The sequence below is a fragment of the Thamnophis elegans genome, chromosome 8, assembly GCF_009769535.1.
Source record: "Thamnophis elegans isolate rThaEle1 chromosome 8, rThaEle1.pri, whole genome shotgun sequence".
NCBI classification, from domain to species: Eukaryota; Metazoa; Chordata; class Lepidosauria; order Squamata; family Colubridae; genus Thamnophis; species Thamnophis elegans.
The window spans coordinates 49031588-49049888 of NC_045548.1; the positions used below are offsets into that span (position 1 = coordinate 49031588).

Consider the following 18301-nt stretch of genomic DNA (forward strand, 5'->3'; position numbering starts at 1 on the left):
TGCAGCTCGCGGAGGATAGGTGTGACGTGGGTGTACCGAGGTGCACCCACAATCGCTCGCGCGGCTGCATTCTGGACAAGCTGAAGTCTCCGAATACTCTTCAAGGGCAGCCCCATGTAGAGCGTGTTACAGTAGTCCAGTCTTGAGGTCACGAGGGCGTGAGTGACTATTCGAAGGGCCTCCTGGTCCAGGTAGGGTCGCAATTGGTGCACCAGGCGAACCTGGGCAAAGCCCCCCCTGTCACAGCCGACAATCTGGAATTTCCATCAAAAAAAGATCCTGATATCACCCAGACATCTAAGTCTTAGAATGTCAGAGAAACAACTTTAGCTGGATAGTCACATCCCTGCAATAACATCATTGTAATTTTAAGTTTCATTAATTTCCACAATATCAACACTAGCTTTGTTACTAACCCCTTCCAAACTATCTGCATAGTCTTTAAGATTTGGTGGTCTAAATATCAAAAATGGTTGACTCACATCACACATCTAAGCAAAACTGAAGTACAATCTATTTTTCCTTTTTTTTAAAAAAAATAATCTCAATTTTAAGATTTGTATTACTATTTTCATCCAGTTCCCATCCAAAAATGGCAAGAAACTCTGGTGTCATTTTTTTAAAGACAGCATGGACAGATAATTGCTCATACTTGCCTTAATATTATTGGCCAAGTTTCTTATTGGCTATGCTAACCAAGAGGTGCTATGCTCATTGTTAACCCTGCTGCAAAATGTATGTGTGCATATATCCACACATACAAAGGCATACAATATAATCTTATCTCCTTCAGATTGCCAATTATTTTGCACAACACAGACATTCTGCCTTTAAATGCTTACGTGGTTTCAATGGCTAAATTTCTGCTCGCCGAACCAACTATTCAAAACCAGTAATTCCGCAAGGAGAGAGGATGGGAATGGGGATATTTCAAAAACTAAACACATATCCTAAAAGAAAATCCACCCGTGACCAGCATTGAGTGGAGTTTTTATAAGCTTTAGAATAAATGAGCTGGAAGGGACATTGGAGGTCTTCTGGTCCAGCCCCTTGCTCAAGCAGGAGAACCTATACCAGAGGTCTTTAAACTTGGCAACTTTAAGACTTGTGGACTTCAACTCCCAGAATTCTCCAGGCAGCTATGGACTTCAACTCCCAGCTATGCTGGCTGGAGAATTATGGGACTTGAAGTCCACAAGTCTTAAAGTTGCCAGGTTTGGGGACTCCAGACCTATACTATAGTAGCATATATATATAGTATACTATACCTATATCAAAGAAAGCTGCAGTGAGTTTAACAACACTCTTATTTCCAAGGCTAGAAAAGGAAGATTGCAATGCAAGCTCCCTCCGGCTGGTAATCCAAACCTCCCTAACCAAAATTCACACTACCAAAAGGGAGCGACCACACTTCCACTCATCACACCCTCCCCCCAGTTTTTACCCAGCAGCGTCTCCATGTAAAGGAAAAGGATGGCACAAAATATGTGACCGTTTTTTAAACCAGTGGAAAAGAGCTCTTTCGCAAGCTCAACTAGAATTCGATTGGTGGGTTTTCCCTCCCCCTAACAACACCGTGCACGATCTCCCCGCCCACCGACCATTTAAAAGAAAAAAACCTTTTCACAAGCCATGCAGGTCGGTTAAGATGCCGGCGGTGTTGGGGGGTGGGTGCGCGCCCCTCTCCTGGGAGGAAGGCGGTGATTGGAGGGAAGGGTGGTGATGTTGCTTAAAGGGAAACCCCTAGCTATTTCCAGGTTTGTTTGGGTAATTTCATCCTTCTGCCAGTGCCAATGGGCTTTAAATAGTCCATCTTCTGCTCGGCAAGTTTTTCCTTTCCATCTGAGAATTAGCTAAGGGGAACCTACCAACCTAGGGGTGACACCTTCTTCAGCCAACACAATACACGATCTTTTTTTCCTCGCCCTCCTAGAGCCCCCCCCTGCTCCCCCTCTTGCCTCTTAGCGCCCCCCCTAAGTCATCCCAACGCCCCCTAGGGGTGGTACCACTGATTTAGACCATTATTAAACGTGCTTTGTAAGCCTAAACATCTGTAGCCTTATTTTCCAAATGAAAGTATCCTTCATCCTCAAATTCTTTATATTGTATTATTAGGCCCTAATGAAAAAATGTTGCTTTTTAAAATAGCTGTCTTTGTTTCCTAAGAATAGGCAGGAAATACAACTTTGTATCAGAGCAGGATTTTCAATTGGTCCAACGGGTGTCAGCCTTACATTACCCTGAAAGGCAAGCAATCATATAATTTATTGCCAAAAATGTTATTACTATCCCAGCACACTTGCTTCTTTCTTAAAGGACTGAAGGCTACACATAATATTGCTTTAAGTATTCAGCTCCGAGGAACTTAATATAGAGGGATGGTATAACACATATGTGGGCCACAGCAGTATGTCAGTTATGTGAGTAGAAATCACAATAGTATTAAAATATGAAAAGAGGTGGGAGAGTAGGTTATAACACTTACTTCCCCAATTCAACTCATAATAGTTAATAATTTCTTAATTTTTATTAAATAAAAATCACTAAAAACAACAGTAAGGTAACATGAACACTGCTATCCTTTCTTACATATGTAAAAGTATCTACCTTGTTGACCTGTCCTATCATGTTAATCCATCCTCTCTTTATATTTAATATCATTAAAGTCAAACTTTAAGAGCCTAGACATGGCAGAGAAAACCACATATTTTCCCCCCTTTGGGAGGTAACCAGATGTCAATAGCTGCAGCTGTGACTACATAATTACCTGTTTGCATTAACATAGACCACAGTTTAGATTTAATAGGTCAGATGACAATGCAGCAAAATGCATTTACCCTATGATTACCCCTTTTCAAACATTCTCTCACTCGCAACTTCGACCCTGGGAACATTGCAGGCACAGACTTGGGTCAATAAGAAACATTGGCCAGCACAATAGGCCTTGCCTCAAACAGCGCTGTTGACAGACACCAGCACAAAGGAAGTGAATAGAGTCCCCCTCAGTTCTCACACAGAGCGAAGAATGACTCAGTGTACTGCTGCTTTGGTGCACTGTTTGTACAGTGTATACAGCTTTTGTCCTCAGCCACTGTTCCTGGCTCAATGCGGGCTAAAGAGCCTAGGAAATGAAGGAGGAAGAATAGCTCTGCACTCTTTCCTGCAGCCAACAGAATATCCATATGCACATGACAAGGTCAATGAAAAGCCTAAAGTCACCAGTTGACTCTCTCCCACCTTAATTACTCCCACAGTACCTCTGGACTTATATTGAAGCTCCAGCTGTACTACTCAGAACAAATTTGCCTATTAGAATATTAGCTTGAGGTTCCTTTCCCCTTGAAAATGTTTCTGCTGTTAGTTCTGGTACATCACTAAATGACTGCATCATTGGGACGTCTGAGAATTGAAAATAAGAGAAGGGCACCAGAATTCTGAGCACATATTTAAAGAACTGTCAGTAGAAAACAAGGGGAAATGAATTAGCTACAGGCAGCTTAGTACACAAACAACTGGCAAGTATGGTACTTTGAAAAAAAAAGGAACACTCACAATGTATCTGAGTTATTAGCTGTTGCAGTTAAGAAAGGCATTCTTAAGAGTTTCTTGAATTAGTAGAAATTAGAGCAAAGAGGGCAAGATGGCTATCCTCCCCTCTCTTTGTTAGTGTCCTATGGACATTCAGATGGTCTGTGTCAGTGATGACTAACCTTTTTCTAAAAGTGTGCCAAAACTCTGTGTGCATGTGCTATCATGCATGCGTAAGTACCCAACCACCTGCACAAGCAACCCCCTATGCGACCCCCCCCATGTGGGGGAGGGAGATTTTCACCCTTTCTAGGCTCCGGAGGCTTTCCTGAAGCCTAGGGAGGGCGAAAAATGGCCCAACCAGAAGTTCAGGAACGAAATGCCGGTTTGCCCGTTGGGCGTTTTTTGCCCTCCCTAGGCTCTGGAGGCTTTCCTGAAGCCTGGGAAGGGCTAAAACAGCCTCCCCTGACCCCCCAGAAGGCCAAAAATCAGCTGTCCAGCACACACATGCACGCTGGAGCTTAGGGCTACCGAGGGCTGCCATCCTGGCAAATAAGGCTCCACGTGCCACCTGTGCCATAGGTTCGCCATCATGGTCTATGTGCTGGATAAACTATATTTTATTTGACCAAGAACAATAGAATACACCCTTAACAATTTCAAGAAAACAACATGCTTACATTGAAAAATATTGCCTAACTTCCACAATAAAATATTGAATTGGGATTAAGTGGACTCTAAACTATGTTCACCAAAGGTTTTAGACCCAATATTGCACATTCAGCTTAAATCCCCCACAAATTTTCAGTAAGTATAATCAGTGGAAAAACTGCTCTATAATCGTTTTTGTTGAGCACAAGAACAAAATGAAGGTGTGCAAGAATTATAATACATAATAGGTATGTAATTAATAAAGAAAACAAGTAGTCATATCTAAAAATACCGCTATTCCAAATATATTGGTCTCTCCTATTCCACAATTTTCTTCTTTAGTAGCTATGCCACCTGCTTATTATATCAATTGCAGGTACAGACCTGACATTGCTGAATAGCCCCACTTTATAACAGTAGTGTTCTTGTTCAAAACATTGGGCAACTCTAACACTAGCCTTCTTCAGAGCTCCCAGATTACATAGCTACCTGAATAAGGAAGGAGGGAAAGATTTTCTCTCTGATATGATTTCTCATCAAAAAGGACCAGGATCCAAGATGGCTGCTTATATCAAATCTGAGTATATTTTTTTCATTTCACTGATATGGTTACAGTTTTGAAGAGAGGGAGGAAGGGAGGGGGGAAGTTAGAAAGAGAAGCACAAAGAACACTCTTCCTGTACTTTCTTTAAGTTTTAACATACAAACTCAAAGTGGGTTGTGGGGGAGAAAAGTGTATGGTAATGCTAAACAAGGAAAAAAATGGATTATTTTCTAACTTCTCAATATCTATTATATGAAGCATCTCTACTTTGTCCAGAATTCTTAAAACAAGGCTACCGGAGGCTTTTCAGCCCAAGCAGTTCAATCTTCCAGATTAACTTTCTGCATATTCCATCAATAGTTGGATCATTCACAATTCTCTAGTATTGACATATACTGTACATACTTCCAAAATCTCATTCTTATCCTCTGTGGACAACAATAATCCTTTTAGTGTAAAATGCTTTTTTTTTTTTGATAGCAATAGCAGTAGACTTATATACCGCTTCATAGGGCTTTCAGCCCTCTCTAAGCGGTTTACAGAGAGTCAGCATATTGCCCCCAACAATCTGGGTCCTCATTTTACCCACCTCGGAAGGATGGAAGGCTGAGTCAACCCTGAGCCGGTGAGATTTGAACCGCTGAACTGCTGATCTAGCAGTAGGCTGCAGTGCTGCATTTAACCACTGCGCCACCTCGGCTTTTGATATCAACTTATCAGTACTAAAATTTTTACAAAAACAAACTTGCATTTTACATTTTTTATTACCTTAAAATGTGTGTATGTGATTTGCAACACAATGTGGTGTATAAACTACCTTAACTGAACTTGCTAACTAACCATGCCTCATTCCCCCATGTTGCTCCATTTCATCTCCCTGAATTGCCATCTTTATTCCTAATCCAAAATAATATTGCAAAGAAATATTGTAGAGGTAGGCTCAGGACTCTGTCTCTCTGCATGTCAGAAAAGTAACTCTGAAACCTCTATAATAAGAAGCAAATTGGGTGAAAGGTGAGGTAAGAGATGGGACAGAAGTCTGCAAAAGAAAAAAATCAAGTTTGAAATTGGGTAAGATTCAGCCAGAGGTACACCAGAGGTTGTAGAGTAAAACATCCTAGAAAAAAATAATCTGCCAATGCAACCCTATTGGATAGATGATTGGGCTGTGGCTTGACGCCCTGCCAGCATTTCCATTCTAAGCCCTCTCCTTCTTCCTTAGTCACATGATCCAGAACAAAAATTATTGTAAAGCATTCCAGAAGGCATCTTCTGCATGCTTTTCCTAACCTAGAAAAAGTTTCTTTTTAAATGACACTATTCTATTAATATGAAGCTTTGGCATAAATTTTATTTTTCTTAAATGGCTAAAATTTCATAAACCCAAGCACATTTTTGTTTTTTAAATGTTCCAATTGACTATATATCTTGATAACACATTACTTTTTAGTTTCAAGAGTGATTAACTTTGCAGCATCAAATTAGAATTTACTTTTATGTTAATGTACCATTTATAACGACTGGTTAAAAGTTGAGTAGAATTTCATAGTTGTGCAATTTGTTGCAAGAAGCACACTTGTAAACAAAAGATACATCTACATCATAGATTTTTTTAGATGTTTAAATCTACATCTGATGCAACAAAACAGTGCTAAAGTCTTTTTAATGTATTTGCTACCCCTTTATGCTATCCCGTTGTATGTAATTGTACTATTTAAGGAAAACTGAATTATTTATTAATTACAATGACTATTCTGAAGATGGTGATTAGTAATGACTTGCATTTTGTCTCCGGGTGTGAATTCTGCTAGTTGTCTACACTACTAAAAAAAATAGTCCAGAAATATTTACAGATTTATGGTTTCACCCATTTCAGCAACACCATCTTTGTGAAATACTGAACCACAAAAAGCAGCACCTCAATTTGAGGCTGAAAATAACTAACTGCAGAACAACGTAGTGGGTGGCAAGCAAAAAGTGCACTGTAAGGCATTTAAACAAATAAGATGAAGTCCACAAGAGATAAAAAGTTATAATTTCCTAAGTATACATTACTATAAATAATCCTGGGAGTTATTTGCTGAAAAACGCATAGATTCAGTCTGCAATCACATAACTAGTCTGTAAAAAATGCACTCTAGTGTTTGACAGTAGACATAGAGGCACCACAAGCATTGTTTGGGCAAAGAGTTACTGTGAATAACCCTGTAAAAGCAGCTTTTTAAAAGCCACCTTCTTGAATCTAACCTTCTCTAAACATAAATAGTTACTATTTCTTCATTCCATTTCTGTAATCCGTGAAAATAGCACAAGGAGAACAATCTTACCAAAGATCTGAGACTTTAGTGGACTATGACTAAGAACAAATAAAACAAACCATTTTTATTAGTCAACAACAATTACTAAAAGTCTCTGTGTTAGACCTGCCACCACTTAAACCTCTAAGTAGAAATGATCCTTGGCTCCATTTGCTGAGAAAAATATACACTATATTGCCAAAAGTATTCGCTCACCTGCCTTTACTCACATATGAACTTACTGTAAGTGACATCCCATTCCTAATCCATAGGGTTCAATATGATGTCGGTCCACCCTTTGCAGCTATAACAGCTTCAACTCTTCTGGGAAGGCTGTCCACAAGATTCAAGTGTGTGCTTATGGGAATTTTTAACCATTCTTCCAGAAGCGCATTTGTGAGGTCACACACTAATGTTGGATGAGTTTACGTGGCCTACCACTTTGTGGCTGAGTTGCTGTCGTTCCCAAACACTTCCACATTCTTACAATACAGCTGACAGTGGAATATTTAGGAGTGAGGAAATTTCACGACTGGATTTGTTGCACAAGTGGCATCTTTCACAAATGTTTGTAAAAACTGTCTGCATGCCTAGGTACTTGATTTTATACACCTGTGGCCTTGGAAGTGATTGGAACACCTGATTCTGATTATTTGGATGGATGAGCGAATACTTTTGGCAATATAGTGTATATTAGAAAAGTGTACTGCACTACTGCAACTTGACTTCTAGTAAAATGATGCCCTTCTCAACAAATGGAGCCAAGGATGGTTTCTACTTAGAGGTTTAAGTGGCGGCAGCTCTGACACAACTGAAAATCACAACTAACAAAAGTCAATGCCATGCTGTTTATCTTTTTATTTTTAAAGGGGAGAGGTGCGTTAAAGGAAAATCTAGAAAAAACATTCTTGTAATCATTTATAAATTGAAAGTGTCAGGAGCAAACAAGGAGACCCACAGGTGAAGATTTCAATTAGCTGTTTTATTGCTCTAGTCTAGCATATGCATAGAAATATTCTCAGAATGACAGTTTGCACCTGAGTGTGATTAGATAAGGTTCAAGTGCATTCAAGAAGGGGCTGACTTCGCCCTCTGGTGCCCACATAGGGATTCCAGACTAATTCTCCATTTTACCCCCTGGCTTGGCCAGTCTTCCCCCCCACCCTCAGAAAGGGCGGTGTCACCTATGTGAAATACCTATTTCAGAGAAAATTACATTTTTCACATATTTGTGAATCTTCTAATTGATACTGACCTCATTTGATGATAAAATGCTACTATAAGAAAATATGAACTACATGTATTTACATGGCCTCTTTGCTCTTGTTGCCAGTGAAACAAATAAATACCCATCATATCTTGAAATATAGGAAATTAGGAAACAACAAATTCAGGAGGGAGCTTCATCTTGACATATTTGTCTTATTCTTTCGTAGTTTATATTACATTAATTGTTGTGTAATATAATGTCTTTAACATGTATTTAATCTTGTATTGCTTTTGGATCTTATTCATTTTTCCCATTCTCATTTTGTGGCCGTAGATAGCTTATACCAATTTTTATATTTTATTTGTTTTATTTATTTTGTAATATGTTATTATAAGGCAGCTAATAGCAACATTTATAACAAATAAATCTAGATTTCTTCACTCACCTAAACTTACATCCTGATCACCCCACTGGCTTATGTAGCATTTTATACATGAGACAATCTTTGGGGATTTGTCCAGAATGCAATAGCCAGACTAGTAAAACCATCTCCACAGCAAAAAAGTACCACTTTTGAGATTGCTGCAATTCTGAGGTCCAATTCAAAGTACCAGTTTCTTCTTAAAGATTCCTTTAGGTCACAATACTGGGCTACATGAAGCTTTGCCTTGTCAAAGTTGACTTTTCATTATCATTAGAGAATCCCTCTTGTGAAGTTCAAAGACTAGAAGCAGCAACCTTCTCTCTAGTGATTCCTGTATAATGCTTTTGGATGTGCATTTTTACATATTTTTCTAGGCTGAGTTTATTTTATTGTTTTTACATGATTATACATCACTCAGAGACATATCATTGGTCTGGCAAATAAATAAAACACATAGTGCACACACACACCTAACTTACAGAGCTAGAATATGACCATTTAAAGATGGCCACTACTGATAATTATAACTACTTTTAAATGAATATACAACATGTGAAAAAAAAATAACAGAAGATTCAGGAATCATGAAAACCTTATACCACAAATTTAGATACAGATTTGAGGGAAAAGCTATTGAGATAACATTCCAAGGGAGATGGCTTTTGAAACAAGCTATTATGTACAGATCAAATTGCTGGTGCCATTTAGGTTAGTCCACATAGGTATAGGTCTAATGCCCTTCAAAGACTTTAATCTAGTATAAATCACAAAAGTGGAATTTCTTTTCCACCTTCTCTCTTCCTTTTAGTTTTCCCCAATTTATTTTTTCTTTGAATTTCTGTTGTCTGCATAGTAGCTACGAAGCTGTAAAAGTTTATACCCACATTGGGTGTTGTGAAAAAGGGCCCACTTATTCCAATTCAGTTAGAAGATACTGCCCCAAAATGTATTAGTACCATGAGGAGCTCTTATCTTTGCATCTTCTCCACACAGCTATCAATACAGCTAAGGCTATTATGATAACTGAAATTCACAGTAAGAGTAAGAACAAAATTATTTAGGAGGGAGCAATTGTGGAGAGCCAAAGAAATGACCTTGGGGAAACTATGCAGCAACAGTTACAAAATATATAAGCCTGGGAAAGGCATTTAAGCATTACAGCATTTAAAACATTATAGGGGGAAACCTTCAAACTGGCTCTGCCTTAACGCTCTGGAGTAGTGTTTGTCAACCTTGGCAACTTGAAGAAGTGTGGCCCTTAACCTCCAGGATGTTGGAGTTGAACTTCATACATCTTCAAGTTGCTAAAATTAAGAACACAGTGCCAGATATAAAAAGGAGGGAAAAGAACGTTGGTCTTACCTGAACGGGTCTTTTAAGAGGAAGGGAGGGAGTGATCACGTGTGGGTATTCTCAAAGCCTGATTGGTCCAAAGACTGAGAGCAAACTCTTAAAAACTGGTGCCTTCCAATCCTAGCCCAGTTTCCTTGAAGGTGAACGATAGAACTGAAACAACAAAAACAACAACAACCAACCCCCCGGGAACCACCTGGGCCCTCCCCTTTACCCCAAAGGAAAACCCCAGGGCAGGTCGTGACCACTCCCTCCCTTCCTCTTAAAAGACACATTCAGGTAAGACCAACGTTCCTTTTCCAGAGGAAGGGAGGGAGTGGTCACATGTGGGATTACCCAAGGTTTAGTCCCAGGGAGGGAGAACAAGAGGTTCCACCACAAAATCGCGGAGGACAAAATCGCGCTCGCCGAAAGCGTGCATTTGACGTCATCACAGCGCGACGAAAACATCGCGCTATGATCGAAAAATGTAAAAATAAAGCTAAAACCTTACCCTAACCCCCCCAAACCTAACCCTAAACCTAACTCTAAACCTAACCCTTAACCTAACCCTAAATCTAACCCTAAACCTAACCGTTAACGTAACGCTAAACCTAACACTAACACTTAACCTAACGCTAAACCTAACGCTAACGCTCTAAACCTAACCCTAACCCTTAACCTAACCCTAACCCTAAACCTAACCCTTACCTTTATGTGAATCGGCTTGCTTTAATTTTAATTTAATTTTAATTTTTAATTTTTTTCGTCGCGCTGTGATGACGTCACATGCACGCTTTCGTCGAGCGCGATTTTGTCCTCCGCGCTTTTGACGGGTCACGGAACAAGAAACCACTAAGGCCCAAGGGGAGCATCAGCCGCCACCCTCTGCAAGACCCTCCGACCAAGGACGCGTCCGCCGAAGCGAAGGCATCCAGACGATAATGTCAGATGAAAGGTGTCGGAGAAGCCCAAGTGACCGCAGGACAAATGCCTTCAAATGGGGCCCTCATGGCCCACGCTGCCGTGGTCGCGGCACTCCTAGTAGAATGGGCCATGATGCCCAATTCGGCCAGACGACCAGCTGCTCCATAGGCCTCCGCAATGGCCTGATGCAGCCAACGGCCAATGGTGGCCGAGGACACCCTAGAACCTAATGTTCCTGGCTGGAACGAAACAAACAAGGCCTCCGATCTACGGACCCCCTCGGAGGTAGATCCGCAGAGCGCGGCGCACGTCTAACCGATGCCAGAGCCTCTCCCTATCATTGGACGGGCCCGGGCAAAAGTCAGGCAGGACAATCTCCTGAGCTCTATGAAAGGGAGTGTTCACCTTCGGGATGAAGGTAGGATCAAGGCGAAGCACCACTCTGTCCTGGTGAAAATGGCAAAGGTCGTCCATGGAAGACAGGGCACCCAGTTCTGAAATACGTCGGGAGGAGGTAACCGCCACCAGGAAAGCCACTTTCAGAGACAAGAGCCGTAGATGAACAGACCGGAGAGGTTCGAACGGGGTCCCCGTCAAAGACCTGAGAACCAGGGGAAGATCCCACGTGGGGAACCTATGGATGGGGGGAGGCCTAAGATTAGCCGCCCCCTTCAGCAAATGCTTGATCAGGGGAACATGGGAGAGGAAAGAAGACCCCACACCCCCCAGGACTGAAGACAAAGCCGCCACTTGGCCGCGCAATGTATTCTATGAAAGCCGGTCGTCAAGGCCCTTCTGCAGGAAGTCCAATACATTGGGAATAGTGGCCCCATCAGGAGAAATGCCAAGAGGAGAACACCACCGGACAAAAGCCGCCCAGGTGGAATTGTAGACGCGGGTCGTTGAAGGACGCAGAGATGCCTCGATGTACGAATGACCGCAGAGGACAGGTTAGCCCCCCACAGTAGCCGCCATTCAAGAGCCAGGTGGTCAGATGGAGCCACTGGGGCTCCGAGTGAAGCAGGACCCCTGCTGCAAGACCACCTCCTCCCGCGGAATCCTCCACGCAGGGGCCACCGACATCTGGACTAGGTCTGCGAACCAAGGCCTCCTGGGAGAATAAGGGGCCACCACAATGACCAGAGCCTTCTCTGCTATCACCTTCCGGATAGTCCCCGGAACGAGGTGAACATGGCTGGGGCAAAGAGGCCTGAAGAAGCGGACTCATCCAATTGGGCCACACCCTCGTCCTCCGAGAAACCCATGTCCTGGAGATTCTCCTCCCCCATGACCGAAACTTCACTAACCATGGAAGGGGAAGTAGCCCGATACTGGGCGCGGCCCAGACCTCCATGCCTGGAAGAGAAGGAGCTCCTATCACATTGGGCAATGGCCCATGAAATGGCAGCAGAAATAAGCCTTTAAAGACCATCGGCGAGCTGATCCAAATCCTCTATATCACCATAGGCAGAACTAGGCCCCTGGGGAGATCCCCTAGGAGTACTCTCCAAAGGATCCCCTGAGTGGGAGGGAGAGGGGGAACCCCTCCTTCCGGAATAGGAGTTAAACCTGTCCGGGGAGGCCGAGGACGAAGAAGGACTAAATTCCCTAGGAGAAGAGAGGTCGAAAGGGGCCTGAGGAGAGACTGGGACCTGTCCCTGGAAGTAGACTCAACTGACTTAGCCTGTTTCTCTGTCCTGGCAAACATTTTTTCGATGGCCTTGTACCTTCTGGCCTCCTCCCTCATGGAGGATCAAGATGGGCATTGGGCAGAGGAAGATCTTGGAGGGGGAACACCCGACTCCACCCCCTGCACTGGCCCTTCCTCACCCCTCACCAGGCCTGCCACCTGGCCATGGGGGATCTCCGAGCCCTCCTCCATTACCCTACTCACGCGTCCAACAGGAAGGGATGGAGGATTTCAAGCCGCTATAGGCCCCACCGGGACCTGGGCCTGCTGGTTCCAGTCGTCTGCTAAGCTAAGGTAGAGCCCCCGCACCGGCCTCAATGGTCGTAGGCCAGAGCGCAATCCTCGCGCACGTGGCAGCCAAACCAAAATGGCCGCCAGAACTTTCCTTGCGAAGCGGAGGCCGATCTGAACTCCAGCGGCTCTGCCGGGCGTCCAAAAGCCTGCGCCGATACAGCCAAGGTCAGGGGAGGCCACGCGGCCCCCAGGCACACACTCCCTCCCCCAGGAACACTCGCAGCAGAATTTAAAGAGGAATGCGGCAGCCGTCCAAATCAAGCGGCGGCTCCACAAGCGGCTCGTGTATGCCTCGTGGCACCGCTGCCACTTCTCCTGTCTGTTTAAATCAACAAAGCTGCCGCTCCAGCTGGAACCCCCCCAATTCCGGGGATAGGGCTGAGGCTCTGGGCACGCGGGGGGGAGGCAGAATGCCCCAGAGGGCCTTCCCCAACCACCCGAGGAAGAGAACTGTCCCTTGGGGCTGCAGCTGCAAAATTTAGGAATTTAGAAAACTTTTTAAAATGTCCAAGTAAACCAAATGAGATCAGATTGGAATAAATAGAATCCTACCATGGAATATTCTTAACAGTTCTTGGACCAAGTAGACTGAGAGGAAACTGGGCTAGGATTGGAAGGCACCAGTATTTAAGAGTTTGCTCTCAGTCTTTAAACCAATCAGGCTTTGAGAATACCCACACGTGACCACTCCCTTCCTCTGGAAAAGGGGAAAAATCCTAAGGCTTTAAAGACTCTGTTCTTGTAGGCTAGCTAAATAAGAGTTCCAGTGAATAAAGTAGGTTTCCTAACCTGGTCTATCACAAAGGAGAAGAGTAATATCATCAAATTTTGGCAGTCTTTTCACTTGGGAGACAAACCATAGTCATCTTGCTAGATTCAAACTTGAACAAGGAACTAATAAATGGCTCTTATTTATGGATTCTTCCTCCTCAAGTTTCTGCTCTGCTGCGGTGATGCAGTGGTTAGAGTGCAGTAGTGCAGGCTACTTCTGCCAATTGCTGGCTACCTGCAATTTGGCAGTTCAAATCTCACCAGGCTCAAGGTTGACTCAGCCTTCCATCCTTCCGTCGGTAAAATGAGGACCCAGATTGTTGGGGGCAATATGCTGACTCTGTAAATCGCTTAGAGAGGGCTATAAAGTACTATGAAGCGCTATATTAAGTTTTATTTCTATTTCCTTCTGCTTCCTTAAAGATAGCTCTGGAATCCTTTTCTCCCCTTCCCCTGCAAAATATTTTTTTCTTCTTCTCCCACACTTGATCTTCTCAGCCATTATTTTCTGTCTCCTGTGCCTCTTTCTGGAGACCTGCCTCATACCTTTCTCTCCCTTTAAAATGCAAAATTTGGCCTGGGTTAGGCAAAATGCAAAAACTAAATGCAGCAATCTTGAGTATCAATTTGATGTTCTGTTCTTCTGGATGTCAATTCATCAGGAAAATGATATTCTGTATAAATGTTGCCATATTTAAGAGGTAGAAAGACATAAAAGATCCTTTTTGCCATTGAGGCGTTGCGCATGCATGATCTCTTAAGCTCATTATTCTTTGTAAGGAAATTGCTCAGTCAATATTTTTTTTAAAGGAAATATTTAGGAAATTTGAAGAGATATTCAACAATAACATCATACAAATAGTTCACTATAACACTTACTATTTAGATTTGTGCATACTAAATATCTATAGTATGACTATACTTACTTGCCATCTGCTGGTCGCTTGCAAACACAATGAAATTTTCCACCAAAATCAATGTACAGATCATCTTCTAATATGTAAAATATTTTTCCTGTGACAATTTTGTCTTTGGCCGGTCCCATCTGAATTAAAGGACAGAACCTCAACATTGATGCAAAGGATTCCACATTCTTGGAAGGCACCTAGAGAAAGCAGTCATTTTAATTTAGGAAATTATCAGATTTGATTTATTAACTTTCAATGTAGTTTTTACAGAGAAATTTTTATTTTATAAAGAAATTAAGGGTATCAAGAAACAGTAGCAGGAATCATATGAATAACCTTAAACATTCATTCATAGACCGTTGATCTTGATGGAGATGTGGGTAGTGTTACATTTATTTACTCCTAGATAAAGAGTTCTGCACGGAAATTGAAGTGGCTAAGAATGTTTTTCCTAGCTTAAGGATGATTGACTATTGTAACCTATCTGCTCTCAGGATCATGCACACTTGATTGTAATCATTATTTTTTGAAATATATACTTATAATATATATTTCCCTTATGTGCTCAAGATAACATGTAACACAGTATGTTCCATTTCATAATAGTTAAAAAACAGCAGGCAGTGTAAAATACTGCTATGGAACACCTTAAAGGCTACTAGGCAAGGTGATATCATACTAGTTTTGTGCCTGTTGTGGGAGCATGTACACACAAGGGCATTTTACATAGTGGACATGCAACCTTAAAAAAAGGCTGCTTTAAAAAAAATTAAAAAGTACTTTATATCACTTCTGCATTTTAAACATTTCTAGTGAAGATTTGCCTAGTCCTACAAAGAAACAACAGGTTTTTTTTTTTAAAAAAAAAAATCTGCCCAGAGCTTCACATGGCCTTTCTTTTATAGTATTAATAGTTATATTCTGTGCATTTTAATCATTGTTTAAATAATTGCAAGAGTGGTTTCTACTTTGAAAAATAAATTTACAATAGCGGGGTCCTTGGTGCACTCTGAACTTAACTGTTTCTTGCAAACATTTCATTACCAAATTAGATAATATCATCAGACTTACCTAGTTTGGTAATGAAATGTCTGCAAGAAAACAATCAAACTTAGAAAACACCAAGGAGCCCCATCGTTCAACCCTGAACTACAAATATTCCCTTCTAAATTTAGAATGCCCTGCTGTATATATTGGAATTTACTTTCAAGTAAAAATAAATAGCCTCAAATGCTTGTCTTGGAACCTAAACTATACAGTTCTTAAAGAGTCAGACAAACTAATGTAAATCTGCGGCCTAAATCTGTAATCTGGTATGCCAAAAGTATTCACTTCACTAAATGCTGAAGGACTGCCAGAGATGATCAGGCTGTAAGGCTCTTATTTTAACTGCCAACATTCAACCTCAGATGCATGAAATAACGCAGTAATCATAAAACATTAAAAAACAAATTGACTGGATATTTTAGGAATAAGATAAATTAGGATGTGCAGCACAGACAATTTTAAATTATACAATATGCTATCTAGGGCCAGGGGTGTCAAACTGTCAGAATGTGGGCCAGATGTGTCACGTGCAGGCTACGCTCATCCTTGCTGCATGAATGGGAAAAACATGGCAAAACATCACCGATTGGCAATGTGATGCGGCGAGTTTCACACCCGTGATCTAGGGTCTGAGACCCAAATGGAATGAAATGGCAATAACACTAAAAATGCACTACTAATTATATGCTCAGTTACTACACAATAAATAACAGATCATTTTGGCAGGGAGGATAAAAATCAATGATTTTTTTTAAAAAAAAAAATTAAAAATGGATTTTTAAAATTTAAATCATTTTTTATTTTTATCAATTTTAATAACATGCTTTTGGAATAAAAATCTATCTAAAGATAGTTTTGTATTTAAGATATATTAATAATTTAGTTTAATCAGCATGAAGCTTAGTTATGTAGCATGAGGTTGTATATTTTGCAATATCGGGACTGTTGGTGAGTCAACAGCAGGTCAGAGGAGGAGCTGCTGCGGGACAGAGATGACAGTTGCGCTTTAAAAATTAGGATTTAAATCAACTTGATTTAAAACACATCCACCCTGTCATTTTCTATTAAATTGTTGCAGAAGCGTATGATCCAACTACAAAAACAATTTCAGAAGGTAGATTTGAGAATCTTTGCGAAATATCTCTATGTTAACACATGTGGAACAAATCTCTCTGGGCCTAAAAATTAGAAGACAAACAAAAGAAAAGCAAAAGAACACACACATTATTGTACAAATTATATAGAAGAAGATTTTGTTTATTAAAAAGAATAGTGCCATATGTTGATATAGATATATCAAACGAACAGACAAATTTTGGAAAGGTTAAAAGCCATAAAACCAGATAGTTAACACTGAATAAATAATGGAGAGTGAGCAATATATTTTTAAAACAAAGTTTCCTTTTGGGTAATTGCTTACAGAAAAGCCTCTGATTGTCTAGATTATGACAGAAAATTAAATATGTATATATTGGACTAATGAGTATGCCATAATAGCTAATTACTTTTTATGAACCTCTAAAATGACCAATTAGGAAACCAAAAGAAAGACTTAGAAGTAAAAATGTCAAGTGAAACATCTGTTCTAGATTAAGAATATGTCACCATGTCAAGCCATGTGCCTTGTAAAGACACCACCCATTTCATTGACAATCAAGAAAACAGTTCTGAGTTTAAGGATAGATGGACAGTGTGTTAGAGAGGTAAAGAGATAAAATAGAATGAATGAGCTAGAAGGGACTTTGGAGGTCTTCTAGTCCCACCCCGTTCAAGCAGAAGATGGGTACTAAGGGGAAAAAAATACGGCACACTTATATAAAATAATGAGAGGAGGCTGTTCTTATGATAACAAAGATCACAATAGTTAAAGCCAGGAAAAGGACAGAAATGTTGTAAAGAGTGCCCAGCATTATAATAGAGCTGGAAGGGACCTTCGAGGTATTCTAGACAAGCCCCCTGCTCAAGCAGGAGAACCTATACCATCTCAGACAAGTGACTGTCCAGTGTCTCTTCTTGAAAACCTCCAGTGATGGAGCACCCACAATTTCTGAAGGCAAGGTATTGCACTGGTTAATTATCCTCACTGTTAGGAAATTTCTCCCTAATTCCATGTTGCTTCCTTCTTTGATTAATTAAATGCGCCTATTCCTCATTGGCGTGCAGCTTCAAGGTCAACTGCTTCCCCAACCCACAGCAGACCCCCCCCCCATTAGAGAGATTATGAAGTTGTCTTCGAGACTAGACAAGGCGAAAAACGTTTCCCGGTACAGGTTTCAGATACCGAATTAATTCAGGGTCAGCCTCAGGCCGTCCCCGGACAAAGCATTTAGGCAGAGAGGCTTGAGACCGTTAAAAGACCTGTTAAGGCGGCACTTCTCCAGTTCCGGAAGAAAGTGGACCCGCGAAAAGAAAACCGGGGGAAGAGTAAGAGAGGATGCACGGAGCCCGCACCTTGCTTCCGCTATCGCTGCCAACTTCCCCTTCTTTTGAAGAAGCCTCCCGGCGACAGGCGAGCGTCACCCCAGGACTACCGCGGGAGACGCGTCTTCCTCCCGAAGCAGCTCCCCGATACAGGGTTCGCCCAACAGCAGCCGCAGCAAAGAGACCGGCGACTACCATGACTGAAGCCGACCGCGGTTGGCCAAGCTCCGCCCACACCGGAAGCGGTAATTCTCCAA

At 41.6% G+C, this 18301-nt stretch overlaps 1 protein-coding gene across 1 annotated transcript in view; it reads right to left on the reverse strand.

The window, feature by feature from the left end:
• Positions 1-18301, reverse strand: part of MRPS28 (mitochondrial ribosomal protein S28) — a 49781-nt gene extending 31480 nt beyond the window's left edge. Inside the window, exons 1-2 of the mRNA XM_032222468.1 lie at positions 18075-18301; positions 14595-14773 (exon numbers count right to left, since the gene is read on the reverse strand). Of these exons, the coding sequence (XP_032078359.1) occupies positions 14595-14773; positions 18075-18242 (347 nt within the window). The 5' untranslated portion in view covers positions 18243-18301. The remainder of the gene's footprint in view (positions 1-14594; positions 14774-18074) is intronic.